General features: G+C 38.3%; 3 protein-coding genes across 3 annotated transcripts in view; all 3 read left to right on the top strand.

The window, feature by feature from the left end:
• The window catches only part of LOC311091490 (uncharacterized protein), a 300,883-nt gene that overhangs the window by 94,214 nt on the left and 187,888 nt on the right, over nucleotides 1-18,781 (top strand). The window contains exons 13-15 of the mRNA XM_084127442.1: nucleotides 15,903-16,019; nucleotides 16,231-16,341; nucleotides 16,499-16,615. Of these exons, the coding sequence (XP_083983568.1) occupies nucleotides 15,903-16,019; nucleotides 16,231-16,341; nucleotides 16,499-16,615 (345 nt within the window). The remainder of the gene's footprint in view (nucleotides 1-15,902; nucleotides 16,020-16,230; nucleotides 16,342-16,498; nucleotides 16,616-18,781) is intronic.
• LOC311090503 (uncharacterized protein) lies at nucleotides 703-3,782 on the top strand. Its single transcript, XM_084125801.1, has 4 exons — nucleotides 703-1,302; nucleotides 1,405-1,476; nucleotides 2,649-2,720; nucleotides 3,666-3,782. Exons 1-4 carry the CDS (start codon nucleotides 789-791, stop codon nucleotides 3,719-3,721), a joined length of 714 nt encoding a protein of 237 aa, XP_083981927.1. The 5' UTR covers nucleotides 703-788; the 3' UTR covers nucleotides 3,722-3,782.
• Nucleotides 3,962-7,776, top strand: LOC311090502 (uncharacterized protein). The gene is made up of 6 exons (XM_084125800.1): nucleotides 3,962-4,281; nucleotides 4,372-4,476; nucleotides 4,587-5,760; nucleotides 5,900-6,977; nucleotides 7,063-7,135; nucleotides 7,253-7,776. Exons 1-6 carry the CDS (start codon nucleotides 4,179-4,181, stop codon nucleotides 7,351-7,353), a joined length of 2,634 nt encoding a protein of 877 aa, XP_083981926.1. The 5' UTR covers nucleotides 3,962-4,178; the 3' UTR covers nucleotides 7,354-7,776.

Genomic DNA, 18,781 nt, shown 5'->3' with positions numbered 1-18,781 from the left:
TCTGTCAATCATTCGCAGTGGGGGAGGAGAGGAGACCCGTTTTCCGATCAGATAGATATTTGTTTACCGAATTGTCAGCAAATTGTTAACAAATATTTACAGTCTAAACTACCTTCAGACAAATTTGACCTCAGGTGACCGCATATACATTATTATTCATATATTTATTGCATGTATATTATCATGTAATCGTATTGTTTATTGAGTTGAAATGGTTTGTGACGTTAAGAAACCCAGTAACGTTAAACCAAACTCCTCGTTGTAAATACAGCTGTATTTTATAAGAGTATCCTTGTTTGTAAAGGTGAATGTTTCATCATTGATTTCTTACTATGCACTCAAATAAAATGTTTGTGCAATTTAATTGTATAGTATATGAATAACATTTTATTATGAAAAAAAAGTTAAACACAATAATAGTCTGTGAAAGAGGATATTGGGAATTTATATTAATTTAATAATAAAATGGTTCATTTAATTGTTGTTTTATTTATTAAGAAATACATAATTTAAATCAGAATAGAAGTGTGTTTATTAACTGTGTTAATGCAACAGGCCATAAACACTATCAGCTCTTTGTGAATGTATACGTGCAGCACAGCAGGATGAAGGTGAAAGTGATCTTCCCGGGCAAGATCAAAGTGTGCTTCAGGAAAGGACCAACCGGATATCTGAGACAAGATCCCTCGGATGAAGCCAAGAGGATCAAAGACAACCCCAATCTCCAGGACTAATCAGCCCCTCAAAGGGAAGACAAGGTCAAGGAGAATGCCTGCTCTGTTGTCTTCATGAGAGGAGGAGATGTGTCAGACAGACAGGAGGTGCTGGGAGAGTATGTGCTTCAGTTTGGAAAGTACAAAGGCAAGTCATTCCAGTGGCTGCTAGAGAATGATGTAGGCTATACCATATTCTTGACTAAGAAGGTTGAGGAGGAAGAGAGAGCCGGACAGTTTAAACCAGAGGGTCCCAGGAAGGACAGCCTACTTTCATCTCTTGAGTACAGTAGAAGCTTCCAGGAAATCGAGGACCTCCTAAAGTATTTAAGTGGAAGATCAGTGGCACCACCTGTGAGGAATGAAGATGACAACTTGGTTGGCTTTGGGATTAATGCAGAAAAGACTTGGAGGGATGTTTGGGAGAGAAGAGCAGATGGATATGCTGCATTCATCCTCCAGAAACAGATCCCGGGCAGCAAAATGTATCGGCTGCAGCAGTACCTCACTCAGAACAAGAGCCAGCTTCAGAGTGTTTCAGCAGAACCTGCTTCCACTGGCCTTACAGCATCTGCCTCTCACCCTACAGGTTTGTTGGCAGTAGAGTTGAGTATATATAAGGTCAAATTGAAACATGTAAATGTGGGATGACATATGATCTGCATCTTTGCTTTTATGCTTTGTTTCACAGAAATGGAGGATGATGAAGAATTGGAGAGAATGATGCTTTCCAAATCCCCATCCAAACTCCAAGGCCAACTGAGTAAGAAAACCTCACACTGACACATTTTTGGACTGGTAAGATTTGTTCTACTAAGTCTGTTCTACTCACCAAGGCTACATTTATTTGATTAAAATAATAAAATAAAAAACACAGTCAAAATTGTGAAATATTATTAGAATATAGAAATTAAAAAAAAAAAGCAGTTTTCTATGTGAATATACAGTAAAGTGTAATTTATTCCTGTGATCAAAGCTGGATTTTCAGCATCATTACTCCAGTCTTCAGTGTCACATGATCCTTCAGAAATCATTCTATGATGATTTGATGCTCAAGAAACATTTCTCACTATTATCAGTGTTGAAAATACATTATAATAAAAATACATTATAATACATTATAGAAAATACATTATAATTACATTTTTATTTCAGGATTCTTTGATGAATAGAAAGTTCAAAAGAACAGCATTTATCTGAAATAGAAAGCTTTTGTAACATTAAACACTACCGTTCACAAGTTTGGGGTCAGTACGTTTTTTGTGGGGGTGGGGATAAATAAAATAAATCAATCCTTTTTTTCATCAAGGATGAATTAAATTGACCAAAAGTTACAGTAAATACATTTATAATGTTACAAAGATTCTATTTCAAACTAATGCTGTTCTTTTGAACTTTCTATTCATCAAAGAATCCTGAAAAAAACTGTACACAACTGTTCTCAACACTGATAATAATAATGAATGTTTCTTGAGCATCAAATCATCATATTATACTGATTTCTGAAGGATCATGTGACACTGAAGACTGGAGTAATGATGCTGAAAATTCTGCTTTGATCACAGGAATAAATTACATTATACAATATGTTAAAATAGAAGAAAAAAAAAAAGTTGTATTTTTAATCGAATAAATGCAGCCTTGTTGAGCAGAAGAGACTTTTTTTAAAAACATTAAAAATCGTACCAATCCAAAACTTTTGACCGGTAGTGTAGGTGCATGTGTGCTCACACACACACACACAAACACATACACAGTATTTATTGTGGTTGCTATATCCATATTTTTCTGAATGTACACCCGTATGAATGTGGACTCAGGGTATTGCTGTAAAAGAGCTTAATGCTCGGTCAATTTTCCCTGAATAAACAACAGTTGATGATATTTATAATTCCATCCTTTCATACCAATCTTTGGTTTGTTCTTTTTCCATAGAAGTGGAGGAAGGTGAAGAATTGGGGAGGATGATGCTACCCACATTTTCATCTAAAATTCCAGGCCAACTGAGTGAGAACCACATACATGCACTATCAAACTGCATTAATTTCCATGAAACATCATTACATTTTTATTCAGCGTTATTCAAGATGGTACATTTTTGGAATGTTACATTGTTTCTGCGCTGTGCACTCAGGTTCACAAGTTGTTGGACTCCCTATGGCCAAAGGTCATTTTCTGACTGCACACTGGGGATGATTCTGACATCAGTCAGGATTATCCATCCAAATCACTGTTTGTTTATTAGGCGTGATCAGTCCTGTTCTAATGCCCGTAAATTATTATACTACAGTTTTTTCAAATTGCTTACAACTTGAGAACTTGAGGCACACTCAGTGAAACCATTCACTCTGCAAGCACATTATACACTTTACATACAATTGACAAATTTTGACATACATATATACACACACACACACACACACACACACACACACACAGCGCTTTAGAAATAAAGTTGACTTTCTGACTTGGCTTGTATGCATATTCAGTGTGTGTATACTATATATATATATATATATATATATATATATATATATATATATATTATATTGAATATACATACAAGCTACAATATAGATTTTCACAGTAGCTTCACAATAGTAACAAATTCAAAACAAATTCTGCTGTAAAGCAGCTCTAAGAAGCCGATTGTGACATTATTCAGCTCAAGTCACTTCTGTGTTGATTCAGTTTCAACTCAATTCAAGATTCAAATCAATTGTGCATACATACTGTATATACAGTGTATTTGTGCACATACATGTACGTGTGACTTCTGTACACACCACTGTACACTGAACAAGCAAAAGACACGTAGCAGTGTTTTACATTTTTCACATCTGTGTGTAGTTTGTTGTGTACTGTACTTTAACAGTAAAGGGTTTTATATGTCACTGTGTCTGTTTATGTTATAAATGCTTGAAAGTTAAATTATCTTCACTATGCTTTCAGGTTCAGAAGTTGTTGGAGTCCCGGTGGTCAAAGGTCTTATTCCTAGTGCATACTAGGGATGATTCTGACATGAATCAGGATTATCTGTTCTACATTGATTTGTTACTGTTTGTTGGTTAGGCCACGTTCAGGCCCTGTTCTAATTATTATGTTCAATTTTTCTACTAACATTTATATCTCATCGTTGAGGGTAAGTACAGAGTTCTTGTTTTGCATGTTTTTTTGCATGCTATACTTTAAAGGTTTGGTATGTACATGATCTACTACAGAGTAAAAGAAGAACATCTCAAAAATGCAGAAGTACAGCAAAAGTACAAATATGTATTAATTTGGACTACAATGAAGCATCTGTTTTGATACATGAAGCCGTAGATTACTCATGTAATGTAGATCCATTTACATACCACACCTCTAATATTATAAAGAGTCTTGACGTGTTCGTATGGGTTTGTATGCATTTGCATTACGACTTAATAACACATTTACTAAGGGACAGTAGTACAGAGTATTAGAATGACATTACATTTTTCTGTGTTAGGGAAGCATAAACCATCAGCAACACTCTTAAAACCAGTCCGGCCTGATGAATATAGTACAACTACATCTCCACAGCCAGGTTAGTATATGGACGTGTACACATGCTACTGTAAGGATATGCCCGTTTCTGATCAGTGTTATTGTTTTTCACCAATTCCCTTCACTCCAGTGAGGGTTCCTTTGCCAGTACCTCCAGAGTTGCTTGAATTGGGGTTATCGACAAGCAAGACCACATCGCCTTTGAGACCAGTGCAGGAAACCATGCTCTGTCAATGTAAGGACTTAATGTAACATAATTTTACTTAATAAAATTTAAAACAGATTTACCATATTTAACAAATGTAATGCTCATCTATGACTAATGTCACCCATGTCATCCTGCAGCCCTCCTCCCAGTGACCTCTGCACAGTCTATAGCCTCTACTCCTCCCTCAGGCCCGCCTGCAGCCTCTGCTGGGTACCCCTCAACTCAGCTGGAGGAGAAGCATGCTGTTCCACCACTGCCAAGCTATGAGCAGGATGTAAGCCAATGGCACTGCTCTCACCAGCAGAGAATCTGGATGAAAACAGAAATGGAAGCCTTGGGACTGTGGCCAGGCTCTAGACTGGTGAGACATCCAATGAACATGATCTCCTTGTGGCGTTACCCACCTCAGCCTGAGCTTATTGATTCTGTCTATAAGCTGCCATCACCTAAATACTTTCAACTTCATCCATTCTTCATTTGGAAACCAGAGCACACCATTATGGAAAGAGTCCGTAACAACTACACTCTGCCATGTCTGAACGGCTGTCCGAATCCTCACGTTGTCTCATCAGGAGTTGGACGACCCCGTGTCATTATTGGTACAAGCAGCCAGTACTACATACTGGCCTCTCGGCTCAGCTGTAAAGTCTGTAAAAAGTACTGGTTTGCAGACAAACCCCAATGGATGGACATGCTGCCAAGTCGGTTCTGCAACATTTTTCCAGCTTTTCTGACACACAAAAAGGCCATATGTAAGACTGTGATGGATGAGTTGCGGCGCACAGCAAAGTCTCCCAATGATATGGCCAATCAATTGAATGAAGCTCTCCACCTCAGGTATGAGCGTGCACACCTGGCTTACCTGTCCACTGTTAAGAATGTGCTGGATGGAGACAGTGGACTTTATGGTCAGCAGACCATCACAGGGGCACTAAGAGAAACAAATACTCCTGCTCCATTTGGTGGGTATGGTGATGTGGTCGGCTGGTATGGAATAACAGTCTCACCCCACTACTTGGTTGACTGCCTCATTCAGGAGTACCATAGGCAGGAGAGCACACTCAATCTGCTCCTTCAAGGCACGTTTGGACAAGTATTAAGGGCTGACCATACCCGCAAGGTGGCCCGGAAGGTTGTGCTTGCATCAGGTACTATGTCGTCATACGCTGTGATGAATGAAAACTGGATGATCTTGTCCTGGGTGATGCTGCAGTCTGAAAGTGATAAATCCCTGCAGCCAATGTATGAGGGGCTGTCCCGTCGTTACATTTTAGCAGGACTGCCAAAAGCCAACTACCAGTGGGTTGACAGGTAAGAACCAGCCATCACATTTTCCTTCCCACCTATATTATATTTGCAAAGTAAACTAAATATAGTATAGCAAATACATGTATCCTATTTATTTGAATGTTTAATATTTTAAATATACTTCTCTTTGTGTGTGGAACAGAGACTGTTGTGCTGCCTTCAGGATCCCAAACCCTGATCCCCAGGAGCACCTCCTCTGGGATTCTTGGAAGACCACTGAGGCTATAGTGACTGCGGCAACCTCTGGGCATCTCATCAACAGCTGTGCCTCCCGCAAAGAATATAACATCAACATCAAGCTGGACTTGTTCCACTGCATGCGGCGGTTCTCCAGAGAGTGTACTTCAGAGCACCATCCACTGCACAGGGCTTTCTGCAAGTTTCTGTCAGCAGCTTTTAGTGTTGTGGACCAGACTGACCTACAGAGACTGAAGCAGGCTTATGTCTTCTGTGGGATAGTGCCTGCAAATCCAACAAAGAAGCACATCAGGGAGCACTGCCGCACTAGGGTCCCACAGCCCAAAGAGCTGCTGGAGAGAGTGGAGAGCGTTCTCCAAAGATTCTTTTTAGAATGTGATCCTGATGCTGGGCCACTGTTCAAACCAACAATGTTGAAGATGTGGAGGATTCAGCGAGTCCACATCCTCAGAGGCTGCCTGAGTGACCCAGAGATTGAAGAGGGGATCCTCTATAGGCATGGTGGAACGGTCCAGCTGAACCATGTGAAGGGGGAGGCGGCAGCTGTACCCGTGTGGATCCCTGTGAAAGGCACCTCTCAGCAGGAGGGGTTCCATTTCCATCAGGCGAGATGGGTCACAGGCACTCAGGTTTCCACAGAACTTTTCCAGGCACAGGGCATGATTGGAGTGGCTCGCTGGAATTTCCAGCGCCTTGTGGACCTGAAGCAGCCTGGAGTGAAGCTGCCTGCAGTTTTTGATCCTGTGCTGATCATGGAACTGAACAAGCTCTCAGACGTGGTGACAGGCCAGGCCAAGTACCCTGCCTTACTTGCCTCACAGACAGACACCAGAGAAAGGTTTGGACTGCAGTATGTGGAGCCTGGTTGTCGTCCTGTCCCCCTGGACTGGGACAAGCACAAGTCCCAGAAGGTACCTGTTGCAGGGGAGGGAGAGCATCAGTCCTTACAGCCATCTGCTCTCAGTGAGATATTCCCACCTGATGACACACCTGAGGAGGTGAGGGAGGAACACTTTGCTCAGGTAAACTTACAAATATCCCACTCGCTAAAATACAAAATCTATGTAATTACTGATTGTAACCCAAATTAATTACTCTATGTTCCAGGATGACATCTTTGGTGTGGCTTCTCCTGGCTCACAAACAATGATCCAGCCTGCACAGCCCACCAATGTAAAAGGTGATTCAGCTCACATCTTCATCCCTTAATTATTCCTTATTTAAATGAAAACTACAGATATTTCAGAGATAAAAGTGAAACTGATTTATTTTTTCTTTCCCTTTTCCTCTCTTTTAGATGAGATGACACCACCACTGTCATTTGCTCCCTCTCCACGAGCTTCAAGGCAAGGGGTCTACTTTTTGTCCTGGACCATTTTCGGTGGACACAGCCCATGATGGATTCCATTGATGGCCTTCTGGCAAAGTACCATGGGCAGAAAGACCTTCTTACCCAGGTGGATGCGTAGTATGCTGCCCTTGTGCAGGCTGCCTCTAGGGATTCCAATAGCCTCTTACACCCCACAACGAAACTGCATATCTCACGTTATGTGAAACACCTGGCCAAGATGACGAACACAAGTTCATCCCTGAACACCAGTCCAGAGAAACTCCTGGAGACCCAGCAGCTGTGGCATCACCTCACAAAAGGTAGTGAAACTGTAAGTGTTATAGTGGTAACCCTCCCACCTGCCCCAGTGAACCTACCCAGAAATAAGCCCCAGGAGTCCCCACTAACTAAAGGTGAGATTGAACAGATGGTGAAAGAGATTGTGGCGAAGCAGCAGCAGCAGCAGCAGCAGCAACAGCAACAGCAGCCTGTTACAAAGAGGACACAGAACTGTCTTGCTTGTGGCCAGCCAAAGTCACGTTACCTTGGTGATGGCTCCTCCAATCATTTCTTTTATCAGTCTGAGAGTGTGAAGTACTTTTACTGCTCTACAAAGGTATACCAGATGTATGCAGCGGAAGGCCTCACCAATCCTCGAATGCCGTTTGCTGACTTTGCTGAAACACCCTTTTTTAATCGAGAGCTACAGGCAGCAAAACAGCGCTCTGCAGAGGCAAGACATATATTGGAGGAGCGGAAAAAGAGAAAGGCCATGGAGCAGCATCCCACTGGTCACCTTTGTAGGTTCTGCCACAAGCCCCTCAAACAAGGCCCAGAGTGTCCCCACACACATACTGGGTTCCCTGGTGTGGCAGGGAAATATGTGAAGAGTTCAGATGCAAAACCCCCTAAGTAACATCTGAAATTTATCAAGCTTGTATATTTAAGTTCAATAATTTCACTTAAATGGCAATGCAAATTACCTATTAATTGTCATTTAAGTGAAATTACTTAAAGGGATAGTTCGCCCAAAAATGATATTTAAGCCATGATTTACTCACCCTAAAGCCGTTCGAGATGCATACGTCAATCTTTTTTCAGACGAACACATTTTCAGTTATTTTAGAAAATGTCTTAGATCTTTCAGTGGTTATAATGTGAAGCAATGGGGTCCAGCTGATTCAAGTCGCAAAATGTACATGCATCCTTCTCAAAAATAATCCATCCGTCTCCGGGGGGATAAACGAAGGCCTTCTGAGGGTAATCCGTGCGGTTTTGTCGTAAAAATATACATATTTAAAACTTTATAAACTAAAATAACTGGCTTCCGGTGGCGGTCGGTGCACGTTCACAGAGATGAATGCGTCGTGACGTAGAACGAACGTTGAGTTTTGTTTTGCTCTGCTCTCTGGCTCCGCTGTCACGTTCGTTCTACGTCACGACGCATTCATCTCTGTGAACGCGCACCGACCGCCACCGGAAGGCCTCAGAAGGCCTTCGTTTATCCCCCCGGAGACGGATGGATTATTTTTGAGAAGGATGCATGTACATTTTGCGACTTGAATCAGCTGGACCCCATTGCTTCACATTATAACCACTGAAAGATCTAAGACATTTTCTAAAATAACTGAAAATGTGTTCGTCTGAAAAAAGATTGACGTATGCATCTCGAACGGCTTTAGGGTGAGTAAATCATGGCTTAAATATCATTTTTGGGCGAACTATCCCTTTAACTTAAATATACAAGCTTTATAAAAATGATCATTCTAGAAGAAAATTTCAGATGTTACTTAGGGGGGTTTGCATCTGAACTCTTCATGTATATTGTCCTGCCAAAGTGTTTTCTCTATCGGACAGAGGGGATGACTCACGAGATGACTTGGGCAGAGTTCTGTCAGTCTTCCTTTTATGAGACAGAAAGGAAGAGATGGGTAGCAGAAAAGGGAAAGTGACTGCCCTCATGTTTCCTGGTTTTTAATGTATATATTGTAATTATTGTATCATAAAAAATATAACTCTGTATCTTATTTGTTATGGATATCTGTTACATGCTGAAACCGCTGTGGTTTGTTCTTGCCTTACTTGTCTTTGTTTTTTTTTGTTTTTATTTTTACTTTAGAATGCCATGTTGGTCCATGCATGACTGTAAAATTTAAAAAAGTCTGTTATATAATATAACTTTTACTGTTATATTATGGATAATTTATCAGTTTAAATGTTTTTACATTTTCAAAACTATGATTATTTAGATGATGGAAAGCACTACTTTTAATCTTTTGCAATTGCAAATACTTTGCGTCTCACCTGTAAGAATTGTTTTGCATATATTATTTCTTAAGCATGTTGTTATATTGTTATTACTTTTTATTAGTTTGTTACTTTTGGCACAATCGTATTTATAACTGTACTGTATACATGCACATGAGCAGTAGGATACTCTTTGTTTAACTGAAAAAGTACTGTGTAGCCTGTTTCAGCCTGTTTCTTTTTTATTCTTCCGTAGACCTTTGTTCAGTAGGTGTTTTTAAACTGTCACTTGATTTCATAGATTGATTATTTCTTTTGGTCATGTTGAGATATTCCCATTTTTTAACATTTGTTCATTCAATTGCCTTGGTTCACATTATTGTGTACTGTTACTGTATATAGTGTTTTGGTAGAATGTGTCTTTTAAAATTAAAAAGGTATTATTTTATAATTGTATATTTTATAAAGATATATTTATAAAAATGTTTGAATGTTTATATTTTATTAAAACATAATTTAACTGAAAATATCCCGAAAGTCATTGACTGTTATTTTGGACAAGCACAGTAAGTTACAGTATATATCATATTGCACCAATTAATTAAACAGTAAAATAAGGACTGCTATTTTGGACAAGCACAATAGGTTAGATATCACATTGCACCAATTAATTTTTCAGTAAAATAAGTATCCTTCAGAAACACGTTTCATATTAGAAAACAAAAGTAAAGTGATTACTGATTCATAATCCATTAAAAATATTAATTAGTGAATGTGTCAAAAGGCATAAATAACATAATTTTCATCTCAGCTGGGATTCGAACCGAAGTTTCGGTGGGGAATAATATTGATAAAACCTGGTACACGCCCTCAATTTTTTCTCACTTCTGATTGGCTAGTCACCGATCTACAGGTATACACCTATTTTAAGTAAAAGTGCCACGACAGCACAGACGGCTATAGGCGCGTTCATTTGACACACCTTTAAATGTAACATTTATTTTTGTACTCTGTCGAGTATTATTTGTCTGCTCAGGTCCTTTATGCGTTTAATAGTATCAGTTTACCAACGATTGGTTTTTGATTTAGGCTTTTCAACATTTTTCGCGGCATCAGCTCTGTGTTAAGTCGATATCAACAATTATTTCAGTTGCTGAATTACTCCCAGAATTCAGAATAGGAGCAAAATAGATTAAGCTGGTAAGTGTGCTTCACTCTGACTTTTATTTATTTAATTATTTTTACCTGAGGCAAGTGTATTATGCTAGTTATGAGATGAAGTAAAGAGTGATTATTGTTAGGTCTTCATTTTTCGTCATTAGAAACTTGACATGCTTCGACACTTTCCCCAATCCATTCTTTTGGGAGTTTTCAGAGAGCAATAGGCTCTGTTTTTAGGTAACGTTAACAATATTTGTGTGGATAAACTTTTATTTACAATCTTTTCTTTCAATTGTGCCTAGTCAAAATGAAGTAGGCCTAACGTTAGCCTAGTTGACAGTCTACAAATAGGCCTAGGCCTACTTGTTTTCGTGAAGCCATTAAATACAAACGCAGTTAAGTTTTGCATTTGGCTTTCAGTAGGCTGTACTTTGTAGTAACTAACTACTTTTGCACTTGATAACTAAATAAATATAGGCTATAAGATTTGACAGTTTTAAAAATTGATTATTTTTCTCTTAAATTGAATAGTCCAGAATCCAGATAGCCTAGTTGTCTGGTAAACTAAACTAACGTTACCTTTTTTTTATTTTTTTATTCATGATGTATTGCAATTCACTTTGACTGTTACGTGTTTACATATATAACAGATGTGTTTACAGTACTTTAACTGGATTTGCAGAACCTTTGTGTTTATTTTACAAATAGCCACTCTAATTAGTTTCATGTTTGTATATCATGTAATAAAATAACTGTTTGTTACCATTGTGTGCTGTGTACAAACATCCATTTTTACATAAGAATAATCTCTTTTTTTTTTTTCTTTATCAAAGGGTAAATCCAGATGAAGCCCCTCAGCACTGCAATATCTGTCTCTAACAAGCAATCAGACGATGGATCGCTCGATTGTGTTCAAAATGGAACCTCTAGATATGGAAGAGAAGTATGACAATTTAGATTGATAAACCAGTTTTCAAATGACACAACAACTCTAGAATCTTTATACCAGTGGTTCTCAACTCCAGTCCTCGGGACCCGCTGCTCTGCACATTTTGTATGTCTCCCTTATTTAACACACCTGAATCAGATCATCAGCTCGTTAGGAGAGACTCCATGAACTGAACTGAGTGTGTCAGATAAGAGAGACATACAAAATGTGCAGAGCAACGGGTCCCGAGGACTGGAGTTGAGAACCACTGCTTTATACTATGGCAGCGGTTTTCAATAGGTGAGGCACGCCTCCCCTGGGGGGCGCCAAAGAGCCACAGGGGAGGCGCGACACGCAAAGAAAAAATAACTGTATGCAGCTCTATTGAGATCGGTAATTGTGTGACTATTAGCTTTAAAATGCGTTGTTTCCTTGTCCCAAGTCAACAGATGTCAGCATTAAGGGAGGATACGGAGCCTGGAAAGTCACCTGTGTGAGTAAAAAAAACAATCCGTGGCGACGGTTTTGCAATCCGTCCGCTCAGTTTATAAACCATACTCACGAATTCTCAAACTGTTCCCTCGGTTTAACAAATCATGCCCATGGATTATTAAACCGTACCCACGAGTTTCTAATCCGCGCTCTCAGACTTGTAAACCGTGCCTTCAGTTTTTGCAATCTGTACCCACAAATTCATAAACCGTGCCCACGCTTTCGAAGAACACCAGGAGGTACGTTGTTAACGAATCTTATTTTATATTGTTTTATTGTGTATTAAGTGGAATACATCGAATTGTCTTAACTGCGTCTGCATGTTTAAAGTGATTCTCAATTGTAGCGGGCATGGGGTGGAATATACGATTTAATATGAACAGTGTTGGGAAGGATACTTTCAAAATGTATTCCGTTACAGAATACAGAATACATGCCCAAAAATGTAATTTGTAACGTATTCCGTTACGTTACTAAATCTGAGTACTGTATTCTGAATACTTGGATTACTTCCACATTGAATTGCATTTTATAAGTGTTGGCCATCAAATCCTGCTTAATAAACAGGCCTGTTCTTGTGGGGTGGGGGTGCGGTGATGCGGTGGTGACGCGTATGCCAATAACGCATCTAAAATCTGTCACAAAGAAGCGCTGCGTGTTGCGGTGCGTAGGCTATGTGATACAGGAGCAGCACACTCTTTAATAGACGTATTCAAGTTTAAACAATTTAAACAACATATTAATCAATGCTTCTATATAGATTAAGTTGTTCAAGCAAGTGGTAACATATTTAACAAGTAGGCTATTAAAATCACAAACATTTTAATTTAAAACTTAAAATGGACAAAAACAGCCGACTCTCATGCCTTTTCTTTGCATTTAAATTTTAATACAATAAATCTTGCATGCCACAAATAACTTGTTTTTCAACCTCCACGAATCAGACGAGTGTTGTTCATTATTTCGCCTTGTTAAAGTAAACTGTAGGCCTAGTTTTCATTGCTTTACCCCGGTCTTAAAGTAAAAAGATGACTGTGAAAAAAAGCAGTATTTAATTAAATACATTTATGATGGTATTACTACATTTTATTTAATTAAATGCATTTATGGTGAAATTACTACATTTTCAGGTCGATCTGTGTTCATTTTGACCACGAAACATGCGCTGTCACTTTAATTCAGCGTTTGCGGCACAGCAGAAATAGACTCGGTGTGGAAACGATCCCTGCACTGCTGTATACACAACGCTCCTGGGACGGATAAACGGACCGCAGTGTGAAAGCTCTAATCTGTTAACATGGGTACGAAAAAAAATAAAATAATAATACGCACCGCATACACACTGCAAACAGAGTATGTGTGAAACGGGCGTTAATTTATGAGACCAGCTCCAGTTCACGCGCTGCACCTCCATGTCCAGATTATCTATTGTCTGCTATTTACTTCTTATTAAATCCAGGCAAACTGGTTGATGAAACATTTATTAAAATTAAGATACAATTAATACAAAACGAAATTCACTTTAAAGAAAGGTTTTGTGCTTTCTGTTTGAGGTCTCTGTGAAAGTTTTAAAGCAGTCTTATAGTGCCGCTTTCAGAGCGCTCGCGTCCGTAACGGAGAACTGTCACGTCCATAACATTGTTTTTTTTTCCTCATAAATGCGAATACGAAAAATAAAATAAAATAAATATTTTATGTTCTGTGGAGAGCCAACCCTTCTTCATACGGTGAGTAGTACTTTTGGTTTGCGCAGTGTAATTCACAGAATTACACAAAATATAGCCTATATATATAGGCCTATATTATATATTTTTTTTTTGCCACCTAAAAGTTAAAGATGTTTTTGTGTCACGCATGTTTATATAAAACGCATGTAGACCGATATTTTTCTAATGTCTGGACTCCTTTATTAAGGCAGTATGGATATATAAACAGACGTATAGGCTATATTGGTATTAATGCATTTTCTGAGAATTTATTTCAAGTTTTGACTGCACGTATTTGAAAAAAAAAAACACAAAAAAACGTAGGCCTACTTTAAGATGCTTCTTCAGGTTTGAGGTGGAGTCTTTGGACGACGCTGAAAGGAGGTTGGTTGCTGGCAAGCAGAGGTTGCACTGCACAGTTATATTTCGTTCTCCCTTCTCTTTGTTTCTGTGAAATGCTGTTTGAATTTCCAAGATAGAAAAGCATTCTTGCCCTGGCTCTGTTGTTCCGGCTCCATCTCTACCTCTAGCTCCCGCTGCTCCTCTTCCGACTCCATTGTGACTGATCACGCAAACCGCGCATTTTTTCGTTTTCATATTGGGGCTTCTGGGAAATGCATGGAGTTGCCTTAATTTATTTAGAGAGTGAATAAACTCGTGAAACAGAGAAGTATCGTCATGTAATCCATTGATTTCAACAATGTAACTGTATTCTAAATACCAACTATTTAAACTGTAACTGTAACGGAATACAGTTACTCATAATTTGTATTCTGAATACGTAACGCCGGTACATGTATTCCGTTACTCCCCAACACTGAATATGAATGACGTGCATCAAAATCTTTTGTTTATTTGTGATAATCTTAGCACTTAAAAAAATAAAAATAAAATAATCTTAGCACTTTAGTATTATTGTCTAATAATGCGCATGACACAGCAAACATAAAAACATACTACATCATGTTCATACAAGACATCATTCAAACTGCATGTGTTCCGTGAACAAACAGCGTTGTCGTTCATTGATCAGAGAGCTGTCCATTGTGCTGATTTTGTTCGATATGATGTGCATCTCCTTCAAATGTGCCAGAGCCAGCCCGAGGCATAAGTGAACTAAGCGGGGGCCCCCAATCGAGTTTTTTATTATTTATTTTTTTACATATTAATTAACTTAAACAAATGACATAAATTAATGAATTAATGACTAATTCAAGACAAAAAAATTTAGATTTCATGATCAATATACCTGCCTACAACTGCTGCTGTGTCTGCCAGTGTTTGAGTCATGCGCATAACCTCGCGTGCGTAGGTTCGTGTGCAAAGTCACGGTAATGTTAAGCCATGTCACAAAAATTTGATTTGATCAATGATTGATGACTGACATTTAAATCAATGATTTATTCTTTAAATTTACTAATATTCAGAACAGAACAAGAATAAAAAAATAACTATAAACAAGCCAAAACTAAATAATTTAAAGCGAAAGTAAGCGGCGTTGGGCTCACGTAAGTCTCTCATTAGAATCAAAATGTTTCAACATTCGCAATGTATTTGGATGGTAAACTATTCTTTATTATAGGCTTTGTACTTCACTCACGTTCCCATATCGACGGAAAAAAATCATCCTCTTCATGTGCAAAAATGTGCTTGGAAAATTCACAGTAGAGCGATGCTTATATACGCTGAATGGTATGAATTGTATTACTGACTATTTAAACAGAGCAGTGTAATTTTTATATGTTAGGTTGACTATTTTATTATATTTTTTTATGGCTATAATGAACAGGCTGCGATGTGTGTGAGGCGCGGGCGCGATCAAACAATGTTGTCGATTTCTAACAATACAAAATGTAAATGGTGTAGCTTTAAATACTAGAAATATGCTAGTTTATGAATATGTTTTTTTAGTATATGTAGAGGATTTGTAGAACATTCAATTACAATAGTAATAGTTACAAATACAATAGTTATGTTTGCATTTAATGGACTCAACCATTTCAACGTTTATGAATGTATGTACATAACAATGTAAATGTAACTGTAAATGTTTACTAGACACTTTTGTCTCCATGTACCAAAGGGCGAGACCAGATGAAGCAGCATCTCCAGCACTCTCACTCCTGTCTGCAAAGAGTGATCAGTCAATGGATAGACCCATTGCCTTCAACCATGCAGCACAAAGCTACATGGGAGAGAAGTATGAGAACTTACATTGTCAGCTCAGGAGGTTGAAGATATTGTACTTATTGTACAATAAAGAAAACAATTTATTAGCTACAAAACTTCTTGTTTGGCTTTGCATATCTCTTGTCCAGTGTTAAACTGGTTTTATTTCACCTCCTGCTTTCTAGGCTGTTAGAATCTGTAATAATTAATAATAATCTCTCATTGTTCTCCATGTACCAAAGGGCGAGACCAGATGAAGCAGCATCTCCAGCACTCTCACACCTTTCTATGAAAAGTGATCAGTCAATGGATCGGCCAATTGCGTTCAGCAATGAAACCCCTAGTTACATTGGGTATGAAAAGTATGAGAATTTACTTTTAAATGGTGTTCTTGTTGCATGATAAAGGAAATATTTTTTGTTTTATTAGACATACAACTATCCTTTTCTTGCATATGTTTTATGACTCTTTTACATTGTTAAAGTTGAATCTTCTGTCTCCTCCTGACAGTCTAAGACCAGATGAGGCAGCATCTCCTGTAACTTCATACTTCTCTTTAAAAAGCAACCAATCAATGGATCGACCGATTGCATTCGAAGACAGAACTCAGCCTTACAGTGTTAAACGGTATGAGAATTTGAATTCTTTGATCAGATATACATGTAATTGTAGTGTGGCTGTAATATAAAGATTTAGTAGTCGCTACCTATACCAGTAAAATGTCATGATCCTCTATTAATTTGAATTAAAAAAAAGTGTAACCAGCTCTAACTCTCCTGCCTAGAAGTTTCTATGAATCTTTTAGACCTTGATTAGTGGGATCTGGTGTGTTTAATTAGGGTTGGAGCTAAACTCTCCAGGAATTGATGATGCGTCCCAATTCGCCTACTTCTACTACGCCCTAAAAGTGTGTACTCTTTTTGTGAAGAAAAAGTACATATTTTTGAGTGTGTAGCAAAAGAGTAGGCAAGCTTTGGGACATACTACTTCATCTTTAACGGACAGATCTGTCAATCCAAATCAACTGCCCTGTCAATCATCTTGTCACAGTTAAAATCCTCCATTCAATCTAATTTAATTTCCTACCGTTTCGGAAAGAAATGTAGTTGCCCGTTCATCTGCCAGTCGTGGGTCTTTCATGCGGAGACTCTCTTCATGTGTTTGCAATTTGAATGTAATGATGCATTTAAAAGTTAATGGCTAAACATATCTTCTCAAAAGTTCACAATGCTGCTGCAGATGCAATATAATGTAACCCCTGATGCCTAAGAATAACCACATTCCTAGCATTAAGATCCAATTGAGAGGAAATGTTATCTTTAGTCGATCCTGTATTGCTCTTAATTGCTCATAATTTCAACACGCCAGTTGGCGGGGCCAAAGTTGCAATGGTGAAGTAGGCGTTGATTATCTTCTGCAGAGGCTATTACGTCATAGATAGGCACATTCAAGAACAAGTCGTTCGCTGGGCTTGGTAACAATAAAAGCTGTTTTTGGACTAACAAGGAAGTTTTATGATGACCTCTTATATGTCAAAAGTTCAAGGAAAATTTGATTTCTCAGTTCATGACCCCTTTAAGCTTTTGGATGCAGCCGTTTGTTTGTTTTTATTACACTTTACTTAACCCACACTACAAAAGAACCAAAGAATAGTGTAAAACCCATTAAACCTTGAGATTATTACTTTAGAACAAAATATATGGATATGAGAAGATATGTATAGGCCTAAAACTAAATTAAACAACAATCTTTTAAAGGTGCACGGTGTAATTGTTAGCGGCATCTAGTGGTGAGGTTGCGAATTACAACCAACAGAAGTTATGGTGGCCGACAGGAAGTGATGTCGTTGTCTTAAGACAGCAGAGAGTAGACAGTTAAGCAATGAGGTTTCTTTTCAAAGATAAATAGGTTTACTTAATTATTTAGTAAAACAATATGTTATTGCAAATATTATTGTTGCTTGTTCATCATTGTGTCAGTGTTTTATTCACTGACTTTAGCTAGCTTCTTTGCACGAAGAACAACATCATGACGAAACGCGTTTGTCCGTTTAGGGCTACTGTAGAAACATGTCGCCGCATTTCAATGTAAGGGGACCCGTGGTGTGTGTAGACAGAAATGGCTCATTCTAAGGTAATAAAAACGTAAAGGTTCATTATGTAAGGTCTTTATACACCACTGAAAACATAGTTATGTATATGATATTGCATTTCAACAGATCAACAACAGATTTGATTGCAACAGATCCTCCTAAATATTACACAATGCACCTTTAAATCAAATATTTCAAATCAGCAATAACAATCTGAAATGAACTGACCGATAAATGTTGTTTCCTATCCTTAAAAAAAGTCTATTTAACTTGCTCCAGCAATGCACATGTACAATCTGAAACGCACATCTCAGAACACTTGAATGTTGCTATAGGAACTAGAGCTTTAAATGGCAGATGCAGTAATGGCTTTACCAATTGGTAAATATTACACAATACACCTTTAAATATGTTCTAATTTCATTAAACATTTTCATTTAATTTTGTAAACATTTTTATTAAATGGGGACCTTTATTTTCATGAAAAAGGCTTATTTCTGCTATTGTAGGCTTATTTAGTAAATGTAAGCAATTAATATAGACAAGCGCAAACTGGGTGCTGGTAAGATGCGGGATGCGTACTATCAGACTCGGCTATGCGATTCAGTTCGCCCGGCGTCCCCCGGCCTTCACCGGGCAGAGATTGCAGTCCTACTGGCGAAGGCGCAATCGAGCCGGTCCCTCCAGCCGTTATGAAGACT

This window comes from Abramis brama, assembly GCF_963993115.1.
Source record: "Abramis brama genome assembly, chromosome: 10".
Lineage (NCBI taxonomy): Eukaryota > Metazoa > Chordata > Actinopteri > Cypriniformes > Leuciscidae > Abramis > Abramis brama.
This window is presented reverse-complemented; position numbering and strand designations above follow the sequence as displayed.